The sequence below is a fragment of the Gallinula chloropus genome, assembly GCF_964237585.1.
Source record: "Gallinula chloropus genome assembly, chromosome: 5".
Classification (NCBI taxonomy): Eukaryota; Metazoa; Chordata; class Aves; order Gruiformes; family Rallidae; genus Gallinula; species Gallinula chloropus.
Window position 1 is genome coordinate 60,790,585 of NC_140090.1, and position 18,066 is coordinate 60,808,650.

At 41.5% G+C, this 18,066-nt stretch overlaps 1 protein-coding gene across 1 annotated transcript in view; it reads left to right on the top strand.

The window, feature by feature from the left end:
* GBF1 (golgi brefeldin A resistant guanine nucleotide exchange factor 1) overlaps window positions 1-18,066 on the top strand; it is a 104,827-nt gene that overhangs the window by 68,310 nt on the left and 18,451 nt on the right. Inside the window, exons 9-21 of the mRNA XM_084264755.1 lie at window positions 5,672-5,807; window positions 8,545-8,771; window positions 9,690-9,858; window positions 9,985-10,196; window positions 10,875-10,973; window positions 11,366-11,560; window positions 11,937-12,123; window positions 12,560-12,700; window positions 13,233-13,321; window positions 15,567-15,769; window positions 16,240-16,363; window positions 16,664-16,789; window positions 17,231-17,313. Of these exons, the coding sequence (XP_084120881.1) occupies window positions 5,672-5,807; window positions 8,545-8,771; window positions 9,690-9,858; window positions 9,985-10,196; window positions 10,875-10,973; window positions 11,366-11,560; window positions 11,937-12,123; window positions 12,560-12,700; window positions 13,233-13,321; window positions 15,567-15,769; window positions 16,240-16,363; window positions 16,664-16,789; window positions 17,231-17,313 (1,991 nt within the window). The remainder of the gene's footprint in view (window positions 1-5,671; window positions 5,808-8,544; window positions 8,772-9,689; window positions 9,859-9,984; window positions 10,197-10,874; window positions 10,974-11,365; window positions 11,561-11,936; window positions 12,124-12,559; window positions 12,701-13,232; window positions 13,322-15,566; window positions 15,770-16,239; window positions 16,364-16,663; window positions 16,790-17,230; window positions 17,314-18,066) is intronic.

The window sequence follows — 18,066 nt, forward strand, 5'->3', positions numbered from 1 at the left end:
ACATACAGGATTCTTCTGTTGAAAGCAACAGGAAAGGAAGAAGAGTGCTAGAGAAGAAATAACTGACTTCGAGCTTAGGCTGCATGTACTGTTTGTAACATTGGAATTTCCACTTTGGTTTTATTATTAATGAGTTCAGAAAGTGGCAGCATTAGGTTAATGTACATTTCAGGGCAAGTACAGCAGTGTTTTGCGAGACTGAATGCTTACTTGTAGGAATCTGAAAACAGCTTGGGGTTTTAATTCTTGTGTAGTAGCCTATTGATTGCTTGTTTCCCTTGCCATGGGAGGAAAGTGGCCAGATTTGTGATGATGGTATGTTGGCCTGAGGAAAGCTAATGTACTGCAGGTACCAGGATTTGTCATGGTCTGTGTAGAGAAAGTGACAAATTCACAAGAAGGTGAATTTGAATTTAGGAGGACTACCCTTATCAAGTGATGGCTGCTCCCAGCTCAGCTAAGTGATGCTGTGTCTTATGTCTTGATCTGTGCAGTTACCTTGTACTGTCTCTTGCTGTGCATGCCAGGAGTCTGCCCTGCAGCCTTGCGCTCTGCCAGGTTATTCTTCTCTTTGGGTTTATTTTGCTTTGTTTAAACCATGCATTTGCCTATCTTTCACAGATCTCTTCATGTCTCCTGAACAAACTGGAGCTAAGTAGTGGGGAACAGCCCAAAGCCCTGAACCAATTAGAGAGGGTATTGCTCTTTAAGAACCTGAAGGTCTCTCTCTCCCTTTTCCCTTCTTCCTTTACTCCCCTCTTCCTTCTCTTGTAAACACCACCTGAGAGATAGTTCTGTTGTGTGCAGAGAACCTCCCTCCGCTCACTTGACACAGCATGGCTTTGAGGGACAACGCATGCAGCGGTTGCTTTGCAGTGTTGTGGCTGCAGCTGGGGCAGGCTTGGGAGGGAGAGACCCTTGGTTTACTGCAGCATTCTGTGTCTTGGTGAGTGCCACCCAAGACACTATCATGGCCTCCGAAGGAAGGGAGTAGGAGGTTGTGGGTAAGATTTGAGTGCTCTATGACAGTGGCAAAACTGAAGAAAAGAAACATCAAAAATGTAGATCGCTCTCTGAAGGCTGAAGTGTTGTGGGTAGTTGTTGACCTTTGTGTAGTGGTACACCTGAGGAGTCTCTTGACCCAGCATGCTTTAGACAGTTTTATTCAAGGTGAATCTCTGAGCTTTGTTACTTGATACAGGACCATGGAGTTCAACTCTCTCTCCTAAGCTTTTTTGAGGGAGGCTGCTGTACATTTTCAACATAGTCTCTAGCCGTATTTCTTCAGAAATTAAATATGGTTCCCAGCACAGTATTTGCTAAAGCAGGATGTGTGGGGACAAACTGAACTATGAAATGTGTTAGTCCCTGTTAGTTCCCCTAGAAAATACTCGTGAAGAAATATTGTAGGCCTGCAGATTGTTGTTTTCAGACCGATCATACAAACCCTGAGAAAGTAGCTTAGATGGGACTCTTCTCAGTTTTCCATGTTGGTTCATAAACTTAATGTAGCTTTTGTTCTTTTCTGCCCTTTAATGCCATTTGATGCAAAAGGAGCTGAACAAAATATTTAGACTTGTATGTGACATTCCTTTGTCCTGTGTCTGAGGTCAGCTTGGAAAGACAGTGGCTGGAGGCTTGTAGATTTATGCAGGGTTGCATAGAAGCAAAGGCCAAGAAACGTTCCCCTTTGCAGCAGAAAATGTTGTAGCTGAACACTGGGTTCTGTGCTGGGAATCAGGAGGAACCCAAGCCTGGGTTTTCACAGATTTTGGGGATGGATTATATTCATAGTTGCCTAAGAGGCATAAATATCTTTCACCACACGAACTTCATTAGCTGTTGCAGTGCAGGCAGGCAGGTAGGTGAGATGATTGGACTGTGTCAGTGTCTCCAGGACATGGATCGTGGACTGCGTTCTCTCTGCATGCTTTTGTGTCTTGAACGCTACTTGGTGTGCTGACCAGTTCCATGCTGCATCTAGAATGAGCTCATGTTTTAGTATAATCACTTTAGTTACTAATCATTGGCCCCTGCCCTTTTCTCTTGAGGCTTACAGTATCTTATGGAAAAACAAACGAGTGCAGGTAAGGTGGCTTGTAGAAAAATGAGATCTCACAGACCCTTTAAAAAGAATTTTGTAGTATTACATTTTTCTTCCCCTCCCTAGACCTTAGATGGAGTTTTATTGTTAAAATCTCATCTATCAAAGGAAGCATTTGGAGTCTTATAACTTTTTTCTACAATTTTGTGTACATGTTTCTTTATGCAAAGGTAACTCAGATACATGGGATGAAGTCTGTACTGAGTTCTAGAATGAATGAGCAGTAGCTCTGAGCTCCCTCTCTACTCTGATTTCTTAAGAATCATTTTTAAATACCAACTTGAGTTGTGTTATACTGTGGAAATACAAGCTTAATCTGTTCTGAAGGACATTGATCATTAAAAAAAATAATGCAACTATAACATTGGAGAATGAAGAAGAGTTTTAGGTGATGATTAAAATTCAGGATATTTTAATGATCTTTTAAATGTGCTTTACCTGCAGCATTTAGTCAAGAAGGCAACCTTAGGTTTAAAATCTCAGCCTGTTAACATGCAACCAAGCTTCCTAGCATAATTGGGAAATGCCTTGGTATTGGAGGTAAAATCAAGTATTAGGAATAGTTCCTTTAGTCTAGGATAAACTATGTTAAGGTGGGTTGTTTTTTTTGTTTTTATGCTAAAATAAAAAAGCAAGTAGTCATGGGATTGTTGTATTTTAATTCAATACAAAATACTGAATGAAAGATGTTACTGTGCTCTCCTTTGATAGATATATGGTTTTAGAATTCTCAAAATCAGAGTTGCTTAAAACAGCATATAGCCCCTTGGCAGTGGTGAAATGCTTCTGTTTGCTTCTGCAGTTTTTTTGTTGTTGTAGTTTTGATATCTCTTGTTAGTTGGAGATAGCAAATAGAAGAAGAAAAAGAATCAGAGGAATGATATGGAATGTAGTCCTAGGTAATCGATACCTGTTTGCATAGACTGTGAAATACTGGATGGTATGAGATAATCTCATAATGAGATTCTCTCACTTGTCTGTTAAATGAACAAAAAAAACCCCAACCCAATACCTAATTATGCCCCACACACCCAAAACCCCAAATGAACTTAGATTGTTGTCTGAATGCTTTATACGCTTGATACTAAATATTAGGGATTCTTTAAAAATAAACTGCTTTTTTTGCTTCCCTAAATGTTTTCCCATCCATATGAGGTAGTTGTGACCCAGCCTCTGAATCATAGCAGGGTCATCAGATGAGGTTATGAACCTCAGGAGAAGAAAGCTAGCTTGGAGTTAATACAGAGCACAGGACAATCACTAAAAATGGGTATTGTGTTTGAAGAAAAATGCTTTTTCAAAAGGACTGATGTATTTAGTGGTGTGTGAAAAGCAGAGATCAGAAACAGTAATTGTCAGCCTTGAACCTTCTGATGGGATGGTTCAAAAGTTACCTGTTTCTGAGGAGCAGGACTGAAGGTGAAAGGACCCTCAATAGACCTGTGGGACCAACATGTTCAATCCAAGCAATATTTTGTCTCTGTTATGCTGGTTCAATTCCCTGACACCCTTCCTCATGCCCCCTATCTCACCCCAGTTTTTATTAGCAAGTAACTCTTTACCTGGCAAATCATGACAGCAGGATGTAGTAGCTAGAAGCAAAGTCTGTTACTTCAAAATTAGTGAAACAGTTAGGTTTTTTTGCTTTAAACACATAATGCATCCAGGTTTCCATCCTACATGGTTTGGTACAATGAACTGTAAGTCTTCAGATTTTATTTTATAAGTTACTGAAAAGGGAGAAAAAATAAAGATGGTGATTTCTGTAACAGTTGATAGGTAAATTAAAACTACCCTGTCTAATTAGAAGTTTAAGCAAGGGAAACAAAGATGAAACATTGGTAGGAATGAAAGACAGTACATTTTATATAGCCCTATGAAGCAGTGAATGGGAAAGGTGAGAGAGCTTAGCATTTTTTACATGAAAGGATTGTGATCCATAAGCATTAGAAACAGTTTTGAAATAAAATTTTGGGTTTAGCTGTGTGATTGTCACAGAAGTGTTTGTCAGAAGCAATGATATAGAAGTAAGCTCTTGCTGCAAAATTTGGAAGAGTAAAGTATTTCTTAGTGTTGTTAATTAACAAGCTCAAGGAAACTGTAGCATAGCTAAAACTTGGGGATTAGTCATCAAACAAATAGAATTTGTGGTGCAAAGGAAAGTTACACAAATGGTTTACTGCACTGGGACATAACATTTTCACAAGCTTTGTTTAAAGGAGAAAAATTACCAATCATGCACAGTGAGTTAGAATTGTAGTTGGAAGGGGGAAAGAGATGGAAAAACAGTAGCAGAACCTAGAAGGTTTATTGGCATTTAAGAAGAGTAGTTGCTGGAAGGAGGCAAGTTGCATAAAAAACAAGAGACTAAAGAATATAACTGTTTTCTAGAGGATTTAAAACTGGTGCTAGGTATATAAGAAATAAGGACTGTTAGAGCCTAGAAGATAATTTAAGTGTGATAAATTTACAAAGAAGAATGCTGAGTAGGGACTGGTACTGAGACTTGCTGAACGGTTTCCACTACGTGCAAGGTACTTGTTCAGGGGGTTTCTGAAAGCACCAGAAAAGTTGACTGCAGCTACCAAACCCAGGAGTAAGTGCAATCCTGCACTTGGCTTCCTTCCAAAGCAAGGTCCTCTCTTTTCAGTCCTGTTGTTGCCAGTGTCAATGTGACTAAAAATCATATTGTTGTTAGAAAGTTCTGAGCCATCTGTGTGTGCTCACAATAACAGCACACTGCAGCAAGTTCCACGCCAGTCTGCATGATGTTGTTTGCCTGATCAAAGATCTGTGTAAGAACTAGGAGTAGGATCCTGGTGAAGAAGCATGTCAAGGGTGAGGTTAGATTGAGATGTGAGGAGGAGTAATACCAGAAGACAGGTGAAAGCAGAACATGGTTTGTTCGAAGCCACTAGGGTGGTATTTGCAGTGTGTTGTGCACCAGGATGAGTGGAGTGCTAGAGAAACACTTGTTAATGGTGAGAGATACTGGAGGAAAGTGAACGTGGCATCGCTACGAAGATGAAGAGTGGATTGAGGCAAAAGATAAGTGACAGAGCTGCAGACGGTGCAGTGTGGGACTCAGTGCTCAAACTTCATTCTCAGCCTTTTTGTATAGATGGTGAAATTTCAATTGAACATTCAGCCTAATTAGTACTTGCTTATGTACTTTAATTGATGCCCTGTAGATGTCTGGAAACATTGACAAAAGCAGACATTTGATGTGTGCTTGTATGTCTAAGAATTCTTTATCCTAGTGCAAAGCTAGGAGGTATTGATGGAGAAGTGGGAGTGCTGTGATAATTGAACTATTAAGTATTATAGCAGAGTAACTGCTGTAAAGTGTCCCTTGATTCAAGCATGGAGTGCTGGCTAATATGTGGGTAATGGGAAGTCAGGGTCTGGTTTGCATGATTTTGATGTGCTGATTAATTTGTGTGATATATTTATGTGCTGTTGCCTGACTTTGAGGGTTTTGAGACAGCCTTTATGGGTTGGCTTGTGTAATCCCTTGTACTCTGTGGTTTTGCTCTACTGATATTCTTAATGACTTGTGGTTTTCAGTTGAAAATGAGAGCTGGAGGAATGAGCGAATCGTCAAAATGGAAAAAGCAGAAGAGATCACCAAGGCCTCCTCGCCATGTCACTAAAGTCTCTCCTGGGGCAGAGCAACCAGCAACCAATGCTAGTAACATCACAGGTAAACTGGAATCTGTTTCCAGAGACCAACAGTATCTATTCTAGAGACTTTTTTTTATATCTTTTTATTGCATTGCATTAGATTTATTTTTTTAATGTTCTCACTGACTACAATGGTAAAACGTACCATAGCTTTTCAGGTCTGGGAGAAGGAGTTTGAAGGAGATGGAATACATTTTGATGAAGAAAAGCATGGTCTTGTGGCTAACATTATAGCTTTTCTCTGCATTCACCATGCCCTGCCGTGGTAGTTTGTATAGAAGGGAATGGGAACCTGTAGAGGCGGCTGAGGTTATAGGTCATATGGTATGGAGGAGTTGGAGGGTGCAGTAGCTGCATGGTGAAGCTTGAGAACAAGAACACTATCAGGGGAGTGAGCAAAGGGGAACAGTGTTGGGGAGGTTTCCTGCAACAGGAAATTGATGACTTAAGTGACATGCTTTTTCCTGTGTTCCCGAAGGGTATGGTGGTCATGAGGGAAGAGCACAATGTAACTGGGGAAAATATACAGGTAGTACTGAGGGATGTACAGAAACACAGGGATAGATGGATGGATGAACAGATCACTCACAATTGGAAGTGTGCAGCCACATTTCATGCAATTTGAATAAAAGGCTACCATCATTAAAGGACAGGGAAATATGGGGTGCACTTATGACTGTTCTGTGAAGAATAGAGGCCATGATATGGAAAGAAGGCATGAAGAGTTATGTAGGTAAAAGTAGAAGGAGCAGTAAAGGTACCTGAAAGGGGATTGTGTGCAAGAAATTAATGGGTGTATGCATGAATCATTTTTTCACAAGCTTTGAGTCAGCCAGCAGAAGTGATAAAAGTATGTAACTAGTGCTACGAGCTCAAGAATATAATGTTGGGGGACCTCCACATCCTATTGTTGCATAAGAGTAGACTAAATAGTTTTAACTGGTTTTAGCCTCTCCTCTGGATAAATGAGTCCCTCTGGCTGCAAAGTACTCTGTCTCTTGTGCGCTCTACAATTTGACGGCTCAGACATAAACATTAACATTGAAAGGAAGCAGACATGAAAATTGAAACAATAGCTGTGTAAAATACCTCATTCTGACACTTACACTGTCATAGGAAACTATTCAGTGTAGTACAAACTACTCCAAGTGTTTCTCCTTAGTTTTGCCAGTCATGTTGTTGTGTAGAAACTAAATGCGATCAAATTGCATGTAGCTCAAAAGATACATCCAGATGAGAACTTCTCCCTACGTAAATTGTCATTATATTTAAGTTTCCAAATAGATATTAAAATCCATTAAACAGTATGATAAATCCTCTAACATTTTAGAGAGAAAGTTGAATTGTATTGTAAGGAAAGTAATTTTACTCTGACCTTGTAGTGCTAGGTAATGGATTAATTATGCTTTTTAGTCTAGAATCATTGCTTAGCAGGTGAAGAAGAAAGGACTGCAAAATTGTTTGTGTATTCCATTTAATTTCTTAAAAATCAACTAATGTCTTGCTACTGAAAGACATTTCCAAAAATCAAGTCAGCAAGAAAATACCACTGTGAAAATCATACACATTTCACATGTAAAATCATAATATAATTCTGGTTTGTGTCTTTATTTTATTACTATGTCTTGCAATATATCTTTCTTTTTTTTAAATACTGTTTTACGTTTTTAAGTATCCTCGAAGCCATAAAGGCTGCAAATATGTGGGTTTCTTTTCAAGGAAGATTTAGATCCTTGGAGCACTACCTCATACTGAGAAAAAGTAAAAATACCTCATGGCTCCATTTCAGACCCATTTGAATTCTTTTGTATTTCCATTTGTTTTAAAATTGAAGACATCGTTCTTTCCTTCCAATCAAGTGAAAAGATCTCACTTTGAAGGAATGACTAATCCTTGATGCAAGTCTTAAATGTGGATGTGCCATTATATCAAAGACTAAAGTACACCTTTTGAATTATTTTCATATTTCTTCGTAATTATAGAAACCCTTTGCAACCTTTATCTAACTACAATATCTTACTTGCTGAGTCTGTTAGATTCCAACTACTGCATTTCAATTTTGAGAATCATACAATCATAGAATGGGCTGAGTTAGAAGGGACCCCAAGGATCACAGAGCTCTAACCCCTTGCCACAGGCAGGGACACCAACCTCCAGGCCTGGATCTACACAAGGCTGCCCAGGGCCCCATCCAACCTGGCCTTGAACACTTCCAGGGACGGTGCATCCACCACGTCTCTGAGCAGCCTGTTACAGCACCTCGCCACTCTCTCTGTAAAAAACTTCCCCCTAATATCTAATCTTAACCTTCCTTCCTTTAGCTTTAATCCATTCCCCCTTGTCCTGCCATTGTCTACCCTTTTAAAGTTGAATCCGCTCCTGTTTATATGCTCCCTTCAGGTACTGGGAGGCTGCAATGAGGTCCCACCACAGCCTTCTCTTCTTTAGGTTGAACAAGCCCAGCTCCCTCAGCCTCTCTTCGTAGGGGAGGTGTTCCAGCCCTCTGATCATCTTTGTGGCCCTCCTCTGAACCCTCTCCAACAGTTCTACATCATGCTAGTATCTCACCTGTTCATCTATTTAATGTATTGGCAGAAAGAGAGCTTAATTTATCTAATTCTCTACATTACTGCATAACGATGTGAGATCATTTGTAGTAATCAAAGAGAGTTTTGTTGTTGTTGTTGTATTCAATGTAGGAACTTGTGGTTGAGGAGCAGAAATACACTGATCTTTTTGCTTCTATTTCTCATCAGCAAGCGGAGTTACGCTCATAGATGCTCCTCCCAGCTCCTCTGGGAGCTCAGAAAACGTTTCATCTGTGGTCAGTCCTGCTACAGACAGTGGTTTGGAGTTGTCCTCACAGACTACCTCCAAGGAAGACCTGACAGACTTGGACCAAGTTAATTCTTTGGGACTTAATGCAGGAGTGGCTTCAAATGAGGCCAAAGTCACTGAAAATCAAAATCAGTCTGAACTCCAGGTACATTAATATAATTTATAAAGAAAAGTTCCAACTCCCAGTGTAATCTCTTGTTTATTTAACACTCTTACACTCTCTCTCTCTCTCTCCCTTTTTTGGTCATAGTATTTATATTCTGTTTCAGTGCTTAGGGACATTCACTGAAAGTGCTTTGTAAATTCAAAAACATTCATTCTTTTTCTTCTCTTGAGATTATCCCCATTGCCTCAGAAATTACAACTCTGCAGTCCAGCAATGTATCTACATAGCTACTTGTATTCCTGCCAATACCATCAACCTTAATTAAAACAGAAAGTGTTAGAGGGAAACATAGAGGAAATCTGCAGGAGAACTCATTCTGCTATATTAGTGAAAACATTTTCTTGAGTTTGTAGAAATTCAGCTGTGGGTGTTGGTGCATGTGCTTTGCTGTTGCTGTTAAATATAACCTGAACCAAGGCTTTTGCCAGTAAGATTTTTCCTGTGTGCTAACTCCACATTTCCTGCAACAGTAATACTGTTGAGAGGATGGATTTAGACCTGTAGGGAACCTTTCAGAGCTGCAGATGTTTTGAATGGTAAAAATGCTAAGGAGGCATAGATAGAAGCATGCTCAATTTATGTAGCATTTGAAACATACAAGCTAAATCCTAACCTCAGGGGCAGTAAGAACTGATGTATTACAGGGGTATCCTTACAACCTTGAGTGATGTACAATAGATAAGAACTAGATGGAATTGAAAGGGCAGAGGGCGATAAAGATTATCTGGAGGTGGAGTTCCTTTCTTACATTTTATTTTCCTGCTCCTCTTCCGTGAGTGCCCTGTGTAGTTTGAATAGTTCTGAATAGACCATGAACAAATAAGCCTTTCTTTTAGGGTGTCTAGTACATGTTAATTGTTTTGTTTTTTCAATCTCCAATGACTGATGTCAATGAAGAATGAAGGTCTGAGGGAGGAGAAGGTCCAGTCAGCTTCTGTTGAGTCTATCCCTGAGGTCCTAGAGGAGTGCACATCTGTAGCAGAACATTCTGACTCTGCCTCAGTTCATGATATGGACTATGTAAATCCCCGAGGAGTACGTTTTACTCAGTCTTCCCAAAAAGAAGGTGAGAGGTGTGCTAAGAGGGTTATACGCTCCTGTTCCTCAGCTGGCCTGTAGTAATTTCATTTGTAACTGTTGTTAGGCACCTGCATAAGCAAAGTTAAGCACTAATCTGTGATTTTCCTTGTAGGAGCAACACTGGTTCCATATGGACTACCATGTATTAGAGAACTGTTCCGCTTTCTTATCTCGCTCACCAATCCTCATGACCGCCACAACTCTGAGGTGATGATCCACATGGGGCTGCAGCTGCTAACTGTTGCCCTTGAGTCAGCACCCATTGCAAACTGCCAGTCTCTCTTGGGACTTGTGAAAGAGGAGTTGTGCCGGCACCTATTTCAAGTGAGTCTGCCTTGTGCATTCATGGCATGTGGCACTGGGGAGTCAGGTACTAATTTGCATCAACGAGTCTATTAGAATTTATTATTCTGAGGTTTGGCAGATCTCAGTCTTCAAATAAGCTCTCTGCTGCATTGCAGTGAGAGTTCTGAAATGCTAGTGAGTTCTGAACTGGTGAAATGGTGCTGTTGCAAAGCCAGAGGTGGTTGTCTGCTGTTTTATTCACACCAGGGCCAAGAGGGTTGAAGGTGATTTGAATGAACTGTTTTACTGTGGGATAACACTGTTCTGATATAGTTGGTTTTGAGGTAATCATGGATGCAAGTTATTAGTGTAGTAGTAGGCAATAACTTTGAAGTACCAAGCTGTTAGTCATGCAAGGGCCATCTCAGACGCGGGTCTTCTCTCAGGTTCCTTCTCCATTAAGAGGACCTGTGGACCAGGCAAAGGAACAGAGTTGTATTAGGAAAACAGCTACCACAAGCAGAAGGGAATTAAGTGTATTAAACCTCACGGGAAAAAAGTGAGACCAGGAGGTTGAATAAGGAAGGGATTGCTTTTTGAAATACCATTGCTATGGGAGGCCAAATGTGGATCTCAAGGCTATTGCAGGTGATGCCTGCAGTGCCACAGTACTGCACATAATGACTAGTGTTTCTAACTTTCCTGTTTCTTGTTCAGCTACTGAGTGTTGAACGGCTCAATCTGTATGCAACCTCCCTCAGGGTGTGCGTTCTTCTCTTTGAGAGCATGAGAGAGCATCTGAAATTCCAGCTGGAGGTGAGTTTTTTGAGTATCACTGGATGCCTAGTAATAGTTTCATGGTCTTCCATTAAATGCATATAGCTAGGCAGTAAGATGCAGTCTAAAAATCAATTTACCTTCGTATCAGTGACTCGAGGGGCTACAGGTAAGCTGTGTAGGCCTCTTGTTGGATAACAAAATGTCTTTGAGATTGGTGTACTGCACTGCCTGCCTTCATACCGTTTATTTAGAACGGTAAGTCCACATGCACTGAATGGTAGAACTATTTGAAACCTTTCTACAAGCTCCTTCATAACAAGCCATCATTAAAGATGGAGCTTAAATCTATTTCTGTAGTCCTCAAAGCTATTCACTGTCCTGCTTTCTTTTTTCTTTCCTTAAACTGAGCTGCCCTGTGTTTCTGCCAGATGTATGTCAAGAAGCTTATGGAAATAATCACTGTGGAAAACCCAAAGATGCCCTATGAAATGAAGGAGATGGCCTTGGAAGCCATTGTTCAGCTGTGGAGGATTCCCAGTTTTGTGACCGAGCTCTACATTAACTATGACTGTGACTACTACTGTGCCAACCTCTTCGAGGAGCTCACCAAGCTGCTCTCCAAGGTGCTGAACCGCGGGCCGGGGGCTGCTGGCCTCAGCTGTCTGGAGGGGAGGGAGCATCCAGTCGCTGAAGGGGTCGCCAGTAACTCAGGGCGAGGGTTGGTTAGCTCAAGGTAGAACTCAGAAATGGGTGTGTTCATTTGTAGAGATGAAGGGTGACTGTTAAGCATTTGGAAGCAGAAGAGAAAAGAATAGTCGTGTTGCTTTAATAATCTCAGAGCAGATAAACTATTAAGCGTATGCTAGAAAGCTTTGTGTGACAAGTTTAGGGTGTTCTGTTGTATGCTTTAGGCTTCCCCAACCTGAGGGGGAAACTTCCTTCTCCCATTATGGTGAGAGGGGCATCAAAGTTGATGAATGCTTGTATTTTATTTCCCAGAATGCCTTCCCAGTTTCTGGACAGCTGTATACTGTCCATCTGCTGTCTCTGGAAGCATTGCTGACAGTGATAGATAGCACTGAGGCACACTGCCAGGCCAAAGTGCTGAGTAACATACATCAACAAGAGAAAGAAGTTGTCAAATCCAGCCCAGAAACTATGAACAGCACCAAAGAAACAAGCAATAGTAAGACCCCTTTCTTTACTCTTTTGATATTAAGCTTAGTCTTCTGCTAAACTTGCAGATTTCATTTTGGTAGCTGAGTACTAAGTTCGTTATATGTTTCCAGTCCTCCTGTTGCATGACTCCACACTGATGCTAATAACCTTGCTATATGTAAAACTTACAGATATTATTATGTGCCCCTCATGAAGCGCTACATAAAGGCAATTTCAAGACTGGCAGTCACAACAGAAGGGAGAAAATGCCATGGGATTCATGTAGACAAAATACTGAGGACACTGAGGAGTCACAGTTACTGGGGGGGAACTCCTTTGAATAAGCTCACATTCAGTTCAGAGTGTTCAGTTCATTATTTCTGAATTTCTAGCTTTTTCCTTGCCTTATGAGTTTGTTTATATGTTGGTTTTATTGTTTGGGCTTTTTTTAAAAACTTCTACAGATAACGAGAGAGTACCCAGTGAAGGAAAATCTTCCAGTGCAGTCTCAGAGCCAGCTGGGGTATGTCCTCCCACCAGCGGATGCCTTATGGCTGACCAAATGAAAGAGGGCTGCATGGAACTGGAAGGAGGAAGTGAGCCAGGTAATAGTCTCTGTGGCACCCTGATGCTCTGTGTGTGTATAGGTGGAGAACAGTCCTGACCCTCACTGGTCCTGCTGAGCTATAGACCACTGTAGCTATTGTGTGTCCAAAATATGAAAGAGATATGAGGTGAATATTTGCTTATAATATGTGTGCTATATATACCTACTAACTATTGCATTTCTTCTGGGAGGGAATTAGATCTGGTGGATCACCTTGGGGCAAAAGCATGTGAAAATCATGCCAGTGCTCAGTATTCTTAAGGTAGTCAGCAGCTCTCTAGGGGAGCAGTAATGTAGGTAGTCAGAATAGCCATAAAATCAAAACTCCTGGATGACAAATTGTTTAGGACAAGGAGGTATTAAGCAATTATGCTAAAGAAGATCAGGGTGGGAGGAATGTAGTAATTGGTGTGTGAGTGCCATTTGCAGGAGAGCATATTGCACCAAGACTCCGTGACTGAAAGTTATGATGGGGACACTGAGTGCTACTCTGGGGCCAAGTTTGACTGTATGATGCTTTGTCCTTCTAGCTGAGAAGAGCTTTCCTAGGAAGCCTACTCGATTTTCTTGTGTCCTTCCAAGTCCTCAGGAACTTATGCAGATTAAGAACAAAAAGAAGGTATGATTTGCAATATAGTGCAAATGGATGTTTGAGTGGTGTTGTTTCCCACCCCATGTGGACTTTGGTTAACTGGCCATATTTCAGAAGTTTTGAGTTCTAGTCTCTGCTGATAAGAAGAATTAAATAATCAGTCACTGAAAATGATGATGAACTGCAGAGACAGCAGCATTTCTTGTCTGTTCTGGTTTAGTTGTGCTAAAAGTTGCAAGAAGCATTTAGGAAATTTTGTGGCTAAAAATTTGTAAGCTAGGTCCATCTGAAGTCTGAATGGAAAAGTTGCTGGATCTAGTTTGCATTATATGGAGATAATCAGGTACTTTTATCAGAAAGTGCAGTTTCCCTACTTTGATCAAACCTGGACATGGGGAGCATATCAGAAGGCCCATAGTAGAAATTAATAGTCTAGCCTGCTATCATGATTTGTTTATTCCCATGTTTGCTTTATCAGAAGGATGACTGAAACTGTTTAATTTGTAACCCTTTGCTCTGCATTAAATCTAGCTTTCATGGCAGCTTTGTTGATGGACTTCGTGTGAATGTCCGTTGTTGAGAAGGGAGCTTGCATAGTGCTTCCACTGTTCTAACTGAAAACCTCTGACAATACTCTAGCTTTACTGTGCTGGAAAACAAGGTTAGAAGAAATCAAGAGCATTGCCAGTGACTGAGAGTTCCTTGGTGACAGTTCCATCTAGTCCTAGAAAAAGGGCAGTACCTTACACTATAGCAGAGGGAAAAAAAATCTTCATAAATGCCTGTTAGTTTGCCCTGGGAAAATCCTTTCCTGACCCTAAATCTGTTAATGGTTTCACCCCGAGCACATAAACAGGGCACACAAAATATTTAGCTTAAGTAATATTAGTGCTGACATGGCACCAGCATGTTCTGCTTCCTTTAACCTCCGAATGCCAAGCATTACCACAGCTGGAAGCAGGGAAAAAAACTAAATAAAAAGGAGAAAACAAATTCTGCATCAAATGGAAAGTTTTCTTTGATGCTTCCAAAGGCGATGAGCAGAAGCTCAGAAGCGTAGGACAGACATGATTATAAATGGAATGCAAACTGCCAGCAGTCTGGTCTTCTTTCAGGTGGTCTTAAGTATAACTTGTCTATAGAATACCCTGGGGCTTGGGTTACAGGATTTACAGCTGAACAGAAATGTGCTAGCATCAGTCATCCAGTCCCTTCAGGCATGTTATATTGGGGCAGCACATGGTGGTTATGTTGTTATGCCCTCACTGGGTCCTTGTGTGTTCCATGCTATTTCAGGGTCTGTGTTTCACAGCAATTTGAGGAAGTTCACACAGGCTGGGGAAGCAGAGAACAGAGAGCCTAGTGGCTTCTGAGGTACTGAGAAACCCAGGGGAGCTAGTAATCATGATGGTCACGAATTTAGTTCACTAGGTCATCACTAGCAGTTTGATCGTGATAGGAGCTAACAGGGAACTGACATTTATTCTGGTGCCTTAGTAAAGTTCATAGAATTGTTTGTGCTTTTGGTTTTTCTGAACAGCACCAGGAACGTTCAGTTAACCCTTTCTTAGTCAGGTGTTTTATTACACTGTGACAGGGGTACACTCTAGTTTCCTAAAGCAAGTATCAAACGGGTTACAGCAGTTGACTTCCTTTCAAAACCAAAAATGCACCTGCTTTTGCCAGCCTACAGATAGCTTTGTCCTGCTGGAATAGCAGATGTTCCTGGGACTATGTCTCACCAACAGAATGTTTTCTGGTTCTTAGTTTTAGCTTCTGCAGCCTTTCCTCCTTGCACCTTCTGAACAAGTGCCAAGGATTCTTGCTGCATGTCGGCTGGCAGTGAGGTAGGGTACAGGAGCCTGGAGCCAAAGGGGACAGCAGAGGGCATGGAGCAGTGCTCTTGTTTGTAACTGAGTAGCGTCGATCTTGCCACATGTCTGGGGTTCATTGGAGACCTTCCTCTGCTCTGTTTACACCCTAGAGCAGGTGAGGCATTTGGGGTAGCACAGCTAATTGCTCGGTGAAATGTCAAAGCTTTTCAAAGACGTCAGCTCATGCTTGCTCTGTCCAGTATTATTTGATAGTGTATCCTCATGATGAAAGCAGGTTTTCTGGCTGTGGCTAGCCCTCTTGCTGGATTACAAAGTACAGTAAACCTGATCGTGCTGAGGTTGATCTGTTTTCTACTTAAATTGCTCTTGGCATTTGAACCAAAAGCAAAAGTAAGAAATGCACTTCAAGCTTGTCATTTTCTGGATGTCTTCTTCAGCTCCTGATAACTGGCACAGAGCAATTCAACCAAAAGCCAAAGAAGGGGATACAGTTTCTCCAGGAGAAGAACCTTCTTGCCACCCCCATCAATAACAATGAGGTGGCCAGGTGGCTGCGGGAGAATCCTCGACTGGACAAAAAGATGATTGGGGAATTTGTGAGTGACCGTAAGAACATAGACCTGCTGGAAAGCTTTGTTGGGTGAGTATCTTTCTGTATCTCTTTAATCAAAAAGAGGTGAAAGTTAAGAGTTCAGTGATTAAAAAAAAAAACCCAAAACCCACAACCCAAACAGTAGAATAGTAGATCCTGGAGACATTGGGTTTGCATTGCTTGTTTCTCACTGTAGCATTAATACTGTGCATCTCTTGCAAATAGTGACACTTCAGAAACATGTAGCAGTTTGGTACTTTAACTCCTTTAAGTAGGGCCAGTCTCTGTGAAGGCTGGAGAGAGATAATTACATACCTAATCACTTCTTTTTTCCTCCTCTTTTTTTCTGTCTCTTTTCTTTTTTCTGATATATTTCTTCACTCCTTGCCCTCCCCTCTTTACTGTCCTCCAGGAAATCTGGTATTCTGATACTGAAACAAACAAATTTGTAGTCACTGAGTTTATCCTACCTTTCCCAGCCTGTTTCAATTTATCATTGCATCTCATTTTTCTTGCAGCACTTTCAGCTTCCAAGGTTTAAGGCTGGATGAAGCTCTACGACTTTATCTCGAGGCATTCAGATTACCAGGAGAGGCACCTGTAATCCAGAGGCTGTTGGAAGCCTTCACAGAACATTGGAGGGTGTGTACTTGATGGGTAGAAAGCTCAAAACTGCATTCTTTCTTGTGCATCTTGCTTGCCATGATGAGCATGTAAGATTGAATTGCCTATATAAACTTACTGTGCCCTGCAGGCAGCAGTTGCTTTGTAGATGGTGGTGGCACATAGCTTTCTGGGGTGCTTTCTGGAAGCCGTAGCCAGACCCTGGGATTTTTGTTTGTCCCAGAGATGGTTCGGTACTGTGGGTAGGAAAACAGTTGTCTTGGGTCACTGATAGGGCTGTTCCAGTAGAACTAACTCGTGCATACATTTGCCTTTCAGAAATCAAATGGATCCCCATTTGCTAATAGCGATGCCTGCTTTGCCCTGGCCTATGCAGTTATTATGCTGAACACTGATCAGCACAACCATAATGTTCGCAAGCAGAACGTCCCAATGACCTTGGAGGTGGGTGTTAACCAGTGTAGGAACCTGTCTTCTCTGGCTTTGTAGGACCTCTTTTTAATCTCAGTGGCAACTTGTCAAGTTCAAGAAGGTGTGTGCGTGTGCAATCCTAAAATGTAGTAAGAATATGAAGATTGTCAAACTGCTGTGGGCTTCTAGAGAGTTAGTCCTGTGGGTATCAATGCAGTGGTACAGACATTTTCTGATGTGCAGCCTCAGGTAAGCGTGTGTCATGTTGTGCCTCTGTGCCTTCCTTGTGAGCAGAGACAGGGGTTGCTGCACACTACTGCCACTAAGAATAGTGTTTAACTTTTGAACTTTGAGGCTGTGTGTTGAACAACACAGGAAAATCTCCTGGTCCCATGAAAAACAAGTGGAGCACTGACCCTAGCCAAGCAGGAAAAGCTGTGTATTAGGAATTAATATTGGTGTAATCTTTTTCAGGAGTTTCGGAAGAACTTGAAAGGTGTGAATGGAGGCAAAGACTTTGAACAGGACATATTGGAAGACATGTATCATGCCATCAAGTAAGAATGAACCTCTCATTTCCTTGTATGTGGAGACTAAACTGGAGTTGTTTGGTCTGTGAGATCTCTGGAGAGTATGGAGAGAGGCTCACCAAGCCATCCATGTGCCTATTTGCCTCAGACCAAATTCCAGCTCCATGTGGGGCCTGTTGCAGTAATTGCACAGGATTTGTATTGCTGGATTCTTGATGCAGTGTTTTAATCCACGGAGCTTATGCTAAAATGAAAAAATGCATTACTTCTGTCATCATGCAAAAGAATGGCTGAGCAAGATGAGCACATGCGAAATGCTGTATCTAAGAAAGCTCTATTCTGTAGACCAGGTCTTTAGAACTTTTTATGTAGTGCTACAGAAACTGTCGCATTCCCAGGACAGCACTGGTGCCCTGTCCAGTTCCATATGTTCTGCCTTTGAGCTCTTCGTTTGAGGCTGCTGTCTGCATCAGTCTCTTTAGCCGCTCCTGAAGCCCTTGACACACTGACCAGTATTTGGTGAAAATTCCTGGTGGCTGAGGCCCTTTTGTGTGCAGAATAGCTCTGGGCAGGGAGCTTAAATAGGTCAGAAATGTAGCCTGTCAGTGAATCCATGCCCAGACAATTTGAAGCTGAGAGGATTACATCTCTGAGGAGACAGGATGCGACTGACTCTCAACTGGTTTCAGTCTGCAGTGGCTCTGGCTGGAAGCAAGGAAGTGTGATTAGGCTGACCACCCTCCCTTTTGAGCTTTCTTCAGGAAGGTGGAGATGCTGCCT